The following is an 8,965-nucleotide window of genomic DNA, read 5'->3' on the forward strand; positions in this document are numbered from 1 at the left end:
GGAAACATATACGTTATTATTATAGATGTCCACACTACTCAAAAAATTTGATTTCGGCCTGGAGGGGGTTGTGTCACCAACAGGCTATTTTTTTCCTTATTTCTCTAAACTACTACTTTTAATATTATTTCGTTAATTGCCTCCCATGTGTATACACTATTTATTAGCTTTTCATGTATTATGCATCCTATTCCGGCTGCAGCTCTTTGTTTGTTCTCCACTCCGCTATATATCATTAAATGACCTTTATTAAGTTTAATTTCGCCTTTGCCTTTTTTCTTTGTTTCCGATACTGTTAGTATATCTAGTTGTGCTTTTTCAAATTCCTCTATTAAATCATGTTCTTTTCCGTAAATACTTCGAATATTCCATGTTCCAATTTTCCATGTGCTCGCTCTTCCTTTTATCATATTTCGTTTTCCTTTTCTTATGCTGGTCGTCTCCATGTTCCCGTCCTGTATATGTTGTTCCACTAGTTTTTTGAATTATCATTAAGAGTCTTCGTACTTTCAATCGTATTTTTCTTTTTATTCCATATAAATTTTTCGCCATTTATAATTAATTTCTGGTACCCAATTACTACCTTTTTGTTCTGGTTTCTTTTATCTTTTGCTATTTCTTGTAGGCTTTTCTGGATTTTGTTCTCTTGTTCTATTAAATCATGGCGTATAAATATTTTTTGGCCTTTGACATGTCTTAGTTTGTGTTTATTTTTCATTACGTCTGCTTTTTCTCGATTGTTCAGTTTTAGTACGCACATTGTTTCGTTTATTTTTGTCAATTTTTTCGCTTTTGTAACAACTTGTAACTTGTTTTTGACCAATTTTTCTATTTCTTCTTGCGCTTCTTCTTCATTGTCGCGTATTTTAAATCCACTTATAATTATATTATTTTTCTTCTTGTATTTTTCGAAGTTTTCGACTTTTTCTTCCAATTTTTCCAAATTTTCAACTTTTATTTTCAGTTCGTTAATTTCTTTCTTTAATTCTACATTTTCTTCTCTGAAAATTTTCAGTGTTTCTTTATATTCTTGTAAATCAGTTTTAATTTCTTTCAAATCTTTGCGCAATTCCGACGTCAAATTTTTTATTAAATTTTTGATTTCGTCCCAGTCGCTCGTCCTTATGTGGTTTGTATCACTCTGTATAAATATATCTGTGTATAACAGTGTATTGTTGTTGCAAATAATCGAACGCTGACAGAGCGCAAAGCTACCAACCCAATTCGACCTTGCGGAGGTTGCGGAGGTATAAAAAATATAATTTTAATAAAAGATAAATAATTTACTTAATCTACGATTTTTTTTGTAATTTCGTCTGATTATTATTATTATGTAGGATTAAATACAGATTATAGAATCACCTTGTAGTCCAGTAAATGAACGGTAAATACGGCGATACCGTGTAATTTTCAGGATCAACTCCGAATTGCATGAAAATTTGGACGGCTTGTGCCGTTGGTTGCTTTTACTCGGGGGGGCGACAGTCACCCCTAGTTGGGGGGTGAAAAACGGCGCGTTTAAAATAAGTCCAGAGATAGATAAATTGACTAATTCTAAGCAATTTTAATTCTATAAAATTTTAACTTAGTCAATACTGTTCGAGTTATTTACGATTGAAAATGTTTATCTTTCGACAAAAAAAATCACTTTTTCAGAAGATTTTCACAAATAACTCAAAAAGTAAGTATTTGATCGGAAAAAATAATATTCTTAGCAAAAATGTAGCATAATATAAAAAAAATGAAAAAAATGGTTAACTCGTAAAGTCTATACAGGGTGTCCCGGAAAATAGTGCGTTTCTTAAAGGTATAGGTAGAAGGCACCATGTAGAACAAAAAACTCTTATAACATTTTTTTCTAAATTCAACCGTTTGACCAAAAAACTATAAAACATTTTGGAACACAAATTCAAATCTGGCAACTCTGTGAAGTACAAAAATCTAAACGTAAATAGTCCCATGTTTAGTAAACAGATAATTTGGAAGAATCCTGTTTAGTGTCAACGCCGAAAATGTTTTTGAATCGTGTGTTCATGAGTAATATTATGATATTACGTTGTTTATTTATGGCAGATCAATAAATGGAGAGGCATGATACCTACTAAAATTCTTTCAAAATGTTTTGCTGGAATTTCTCGTCGTATGAGTGCATGTTACTCTATGAATTCATGTGTTCGCAAAAGTGGTGGTTCAGTTAAAACATGTGTTTTCATCTTAAAATATGTAAGTATAATTCGTTTAAAATTATGCCATATTTCAACTACATTTAAAAAAAATTAAAGTAAACAAAAATAGTAAGTATTAGGTTGGAATATTTTAAATACTGTAAGACACAAACGAGTTCTTATTTACCAGTGCGTAACATGTTGCCAGATTATTTAATTTTCTGAAGATTAAAATTCAGGTATATGGAAACCAATGTAATCTTTTTGTTGGAAACGGTTAACTTTAGAAAAAAATGGTATAGGACTTTTTTGTTCTAAATTGTGTATTCTATCCATACCGTAAAGGAACGCACTATTTTCCGGGACACCCTGTAGTCACAGCAAAAGCACTAGCTCCTGAAAAATACGTTCTTATTCGTCAAATTCCAAATCAAATATTTCAACGTGAAATAACCAAGCAATGAAGCACTTTTCGGGAAAAACCAATTAAAACTTTTTTAATAAAGCTTTATTTTTATGTTTTAAAAAAGTTTCTAGCATCAAAACTAAGCGAGTTATGCTCAAAATCAAGTTGACTCCTTTTTTTGGTAAAAAAAATCGTGAAAATCTTCCCCTACTTAGCACCCCAAATTAAATTAATCGTTACCGCTTTACAAACAATAATTTACTTTACAGTCATATATTTTTACGTGACTGAAAGGGCCTGAACGAGTCACTAATCACGAGTGTATGCAAAATATGAACATGAACAGCCATATTTTAACCAATTTTTGTCTTACAGAAAAACACAATGAATTTAACATATTTATAAAAGCAAAACCTATCTACTTTTTACTCCTTGAGATTTTTAGTATTCCTAATACTGTTTAAGATATTTTGAAAAAGGGCATTTTCCATTATTTTAGGAATTTTTTTTTACTATTAAACCCATTTTTTTCAAAACTAAGCACTCCCTACCGGTAAACCTTACAGATCGTATAAATAATACACATGAAGTAAATGGTGAAGCGGTAACGATTAATATTATTTACGGTGCTAAATAGGGGGGATATTCACGATTTTTTTTTACCAAAAAAAGGGGTCAACTTTATTTTAAGCGTAACTCGCTTAGTTTTAATGCTAGAGACTTTTATATAAAACAAAATTAAAGATTTTTTTAATCGGTTTTGCCAGAAAATTGCTTAATTTTTTGGTTATTTCAAATTCAAAAATCGATTTGGAATTTGACGAATAAGAACGTGTTTTTGATGAGCTACAACTTTTCTTTTACTGGTTTTATAGACTTTCTGAACATACAATTTTTTTTGCTTTTTTAAAAGCTACATTTTTGCTAAGAATATTTTTTTCTAAAAACTTTTGCTAAAAATTATATAGAACAAAAGTTTTTTAGAGTTAGTCAGTTGATCCATTTTGAAACTTACTTTAAACGCGCGTTTTTTTACTACCGAGAAGGGGTAACTGTAAAACCAGATTTTCATGCAATTCTGAGTTGACTCTGAAAATTTCACTCCAAAACGGTCATTTACTGGGCTATTGTTGTTTATTTGTCCCGATCTACAACCCTAAATCCCGATTTGTTTTTGCTTATGTACCGATTAAAAACAAATCGGACCTGGCAACACTACTGACACATATACAGGGTGTCCCGAAAAGATTGGTCATAAATTATACCACACATTCTGGAATCAAAAAGAGTTCGATTGAACCTAACTTAACTTAGTAAAAATATGTTCATAAAAAAAGTTACAGCCCTTTGAAGTTAGAAAATGAAAATCGATTTCTTTCAATATATCGAAAATTATTAGAGATTTTTTATTGAAAATGGGCATGTATCATTCTTATGGCAAGAACATCTTAAAACAAAATTATAGTGGGATTTGTCCACACCAGAAAAATTTTATGGGGGTTTTGTTCCCTTATACCCCCCCCAAACTTTTGTCTACGTTCTAATTAATTCATTATTGTGGTACCATTAGTTAAACACAACATTTTTAAAACTTTTTTGCCTCCTAGTATTTTTTTGGTAAGCGAGTTTTTATCGAGGTGCGGCTTCTTTTTTAATATATTTACATAAAAATTGTATGGGGTTTTGTTCCTATAAACCCCCCAAATGTTTGTGTACGTTCCAATTAAACTATTGTTGTGGTACCATTAGTTAAACCCAGTGTTTTTAAAACTTTTTTGCCTCTTAGTCTTTTTTTGATAAGTCACCTTTTATCGAGATGTGGCTTCTTTTTCAAAATAGACATAAAAATGTAAATTATAAATAAATTTTCAGATTATCAACAGGTCTCCATAATCGTACTTAACCATATTTATACAAATATATGGTGGATTCGACTAATATTCAAAATGTCTCGATAAACACTGGCTTATAGAAAAATTACTGGGAGACAAAAAAGTTTTAAAAACATTGTGTTTAACTAATGGTGCCACAATAATAATTTAATTGGAACGTACACAAAAGTTTGGGGGGGTTTAAGGAAACAAAACCCCCATAAAATCTTTATGGGTTGCTTAAATTTCACTTTAACTTTTTTTTAAGATGCTGCTTTCGTAAGAATGCCACATGTCTATTTTCAATAAAAAATCTCTGAGAGTTTTCGATATATGAAAAAATATCGATTTTCATTTTGTAACTTCAAACGGCTGTAACTTTTTTTGGGTGCACTATTGTATATAGGTAAGTTAGGTTGAATCAACCTATTTTTGACCCCAGAATTTGTGGTATAATTTATGACCAATCTTTTCGGGACACCCTGTATTTGAGAGCACGTACGTACACTTACAGGTTAGGTGTAGTATTTTTAATAGTTCAGCAAGCTATACTTATAGTCACACGATTTTATTATTCTTAATAATCTCAATGGCTGTTTAACCATTTCTATTATTTTCCAAGTCTGTTTTGTCTAATAATATTAATGAAAATTTATGGTGATTTTAAATTGCGTTGCGTGGTTAAATTTTTACTTCTGGTTGATATTATGTTGGTTTCGATGAGAATTCCACACAAGTCAGTATTACTTAGCCGCTAACAATATTTGAAATATTTCAACCAGCCCAATAATATTATAAAACTTTTTTTTGCTTTGCTGCATTTATAAGTTTTTTTTCAATGAAATTTTAAGTAACAATTCTTAAAATAAAATCTTCCGTAATCGAAACCAAAACTCATGAACTCATACCTACTTAAAGAAATTTAAGTTATGCAGAGTTTCTGATCAATAATTTACAGGGTGGAATATATGTATTTAATGCAGAAAAAGTATGCGAATATATTATATGCATTGTTTGCCTTTAAAATATGCGTTTTTGACCAAATATGCATACTGGTATGCAGTATTTTTTAATTTACTATTATAATAAAATGAAGAAAATACACACTAAGTGTGATCTAAAAAAATTTTTTATTTCAAATTTTTGAAAACACACAGAGAAATAAAAGTAAACAATTTTCTAACCTGAAATGGTACAAAAGGCATCTACTACAAAATATTTGTCAAATTTTTCAACCAAGAAGGTTTGTTTTCTATCAGTAAAAATATGTTTGTATTGTACCCTCGGAGATCCATGGAAAAAATTTACACCCAAAATAACAAAATTCAGTTTGGCAACACTGTGTGAATGTTGATAGTAACAAATCCTTTTTAAGATAAACACAAGTGTAATTTAGTCCAAACAAATGAATATATTTTTTTTGCTAACAAAAATGAGATTTTTCAACCAAATAATGTTTCAAATATGATGTGCAAAATAATTTTTAATTGGGTTCTGCTAATGGGCTTGCTTTTTTTGTCATTAAAGTAAAAAAACTTTAAATTTTACTCATTAAATCATCATTGTCCGGTTATCGTCTTAATTATTTTAACTGTACTAATATCCGTCGAGTAATTCTGAATGATTAATAGGTTGTTAAAACATTTTATCTGTAGCGGCTTCTGGAATATCTTAAAAATATCGAATTTTATTGATAAAATGCGCATATTCCACCGATCTTCGCTTCAACCATACAAAGAGAAGGTTCTTACAAGGTCTGACATCAACTGATGTAATAAAGTAATAGGCCAAGATATAACTTCGTTGGATTCTTTATCTTCATAATATTTTTTACTGCAGTTAACCCGCCGTTACACGCGTCTTCTATTGTGACGTGGTTGCCACGCGTATGAGCGTCGCCCTCACCTACATAAATTCGACTTATTTCGACGAAGAATGAATGTCAACATGTATAAATATAAAATGGTTTGTACTCACATATTATAGAAAGTCTCGTAAACCAATTTTTTTATTAATTTAACAAAACAAAAGTAAAAATGATATAAATCAAAAGCAAGTTTTCTTAATTTTCAATTTCAGCAGGCCACTGAAGAAATTAACGTTCTTTACGCTAATTCATGTTACTAAAAATACAAATTAAAATTAACAACTCTTCTGAAGCTATTTCTTTGTGGCATTTATGTAATTAACTATTAATATTTTGTATTTTGATAACGACGTCCGAGGTGGAATTCGAAACGTCAATAAAATCAATTTTTCAAGTTAAATTGTGGCTTATTTCGCAATTAGAATAGGTCAATTTAAAAATGGGTTCTTAACCAGTGGCGCACCTAGAATTTTCCTCTGGAGGGAGGGGGGTTTGCTTGGGCACCGAAAGTTTTTTGTATTATTTGTCAAAGACAAGTTACATTTCCCTATTTTCTTTTATATATATTTCTATATGCTCTGGGTGGGATTTTAACCCCCAAACCTCCCCCTCGGTGTGCCACTGTTCCTAACCTAATTCAAACAATAATATTTTAATTAAACCTACCTAAATATTAAATAAAAACCTGCAAAGTTTCTTTGAGATAATAGAAACGTGATTTCACTGTGATTGCACGCGCAGTGAGGAATTCCCTCACTTGAAGAGTGATATCTCTTCTTTCAACTATCACAGAGCACACTGACCGCCTGAAATATTCTATAACTTTTTCATACCCTCTCATGAACCATGCTAAAGGCATTCCTGGGTGCTTAAGGTTGTCGTATTAGTTTACACAATTTTATTGGTTATAAACAAATATGGTGAGGGATTCCCTCATAGCGCGTGTAATGGCGGGTTAAGTATTTAATTACTTCATTCTTTTTTTACAGTAATATCCAATTTGTTCCTTATGTCCAAGATGTTTTGTCCGGTATAAATTTGAAATTAACCTTAATAAAAACAAGATCTTTAGCGACACTTGCACTTTTTAACAACTCTTTACTTTGCACAACACATTGCGAATCATCATATAAATCAAAAATTAGTTCTTTAATGGCTTCGAAATGTTCTGCGTAGAATATTACGGCCTTAATCCACGTTCCTCGCCGGTTAATAACAGGTTCTGGAGGTAAACTATCTCCTGGTAATCTTTCCTTATACATCTGCATTTTGAAGGCACGTATCTACTATGTTCGAGCACCTTATCCGCTCTGCGCTCCCTGCAACTGGTCCACACAGTGGATACGTCCGCGATCCAGGAGCAGAGCTCTTGGAGCGGCGCTTCTCCTCGGCGCTTAAATATGTGGCGGTTTATTTGTTGAGGAGCGCATGCTGTATTCACCGGATCAATTGAAGGGACCGCGGAGTGCAAGAGGTGCGTGAACAGAGTGGATACGTGCTTTTAGAGTTGCTTTTAGAAACACTTTTTTTACATTTGAAATTTATTTATTAACTAACGGATAAGTCATTTCTGACGGTTATTCCATGTAAAAGACAAGTCACATGTACCATATTGAATATTGGGCTAAAAGATTTTTAAGTTTTTACTTTTACTATAATTTTACCATATACGGTGCTGCATCACTCAAAAAGCTCGATCGAGACTGCTGAATAAATCGGGTTACGGTCACACTATTAGGTTTGTCTAGCTGCTTGGAAGCTACTAAATATGAATTTGTTGCTTTATCTTCTTGCAAATATCCAATCATAAGATGTGCGATATATTTGCCACAAGCAGCTGTGGTTTCATCAACAACAATGTACAAATTTTTATTATCCAATGATACCTACTCTAATTTTGATCAAAATTGTTTCATATACTGAATTGACATTTTTCTTTCTAGTCGTGGATTAGCCAGGAATGGGTTCGACAAACTAAAATAAAGGCACGCATTACAAACCGATGTACAGCTCCCAGAGCGAACCATGGCCGATGACAGATGTACGTACAATCACCTAATCTTTACGCACACAGGGTTTATCTCACCGGTCATGTTTCGCTCCGGGAGCTTTATCTCCTTTTTAAGCCAGTATAATATATAATCCTAAAAACCACAGAAATCCCTAGCTGGTAAAGGGATAGTTCATTATTTTATTACTATTGTTAATAGATAAACAGGTTTTAAATTTATACCTGACCTCCCCTGACCGCCCTGTCAATAAGTACCAATAATTTTGGTTAAATATGTTTACTGAATACCTTACTCCACAATAATTTCAGATTGGAAATCCCTGAAATCAGTCTCGGACTGCACTTTACAAAATATGTAAAAAATACATATAATATAAGTATACAGGGTGATTGTTTAGTAGGGTAAAGCTCAATAGCTCCGCTATAGTAATAGATAGCAATAAAAGTTAAAAACAAAAATTTTAGCCACCTTTGAGCTTCACATTACAAAATTAGTTAGAATGTTACAGGGTGTTCGATAACACAGTGGCAGACCAAACTTTTGTTTTTTTAAATGGAACATCCTATATTTTATTTTAAATTCAAAATCCTGTTAACTTCTCCATCACAAAAATATAAAGGTTTGTTATGTTATACAGCGTATTT

The 8,965-nt window shown here is 31.7% G+C and overlaps 1 protein-coding gene across 1 annotated transcript; it reads right to left on the reverse strand.

The window, feature by feature from the left end:
- Positions 1–472: 472 nt before the first annotated feature.
- Positions 473–7,577, reverse strand: LOC126886153 (uncharacterized). Its single transcript, XM_050653003.1, has 2 exons — positions 7,359–7,577; positions 473–1,141 (listed from the first exon to the last, which is right to left on the reverse strand). The coding sequence occupies exons 1-2, from the start codon at positions 7,575–7,577 to the stop codon at positions 473–475; spliced, it is 888 nt and encodes a 295-aa protein (XP_050508960.1).
- Between the last annotated feature and the right edge of the window lie 1,388 nt (positions 7,578–8,965).

This window comes from Diabrotica virgifera, chromosome 6 (assembly GCF_917563875.1).
Source record: "Diabrotica virgifera virgifera chromosome 6, PGI_DIABVI_V3a".
NCBI classification, from domain to species: Eukaryota; Metazoa; Arthropoda; class Insecta; order Coleoptera; family Chrysomelidae; genus Diabrotica; species Diabrotica virgifera.

Bases quoted from the DNA above. Each gene is read 5' to 3' on its own strand.
- LOC126886153 (XM_050653003.1), bottom strand. From the start codon at position 7,577: ATGCAGATGTATAAGGAAAGATTACCAGGAGATAGTTTACCTCCAGAA. The intron at 1,142-7,358 runs GTTAATTTCAAA...ATATTTATACAG, and splicing joins AAGATCTTGTTTTTATTAAG to AGTGATACAAACCACATAAG.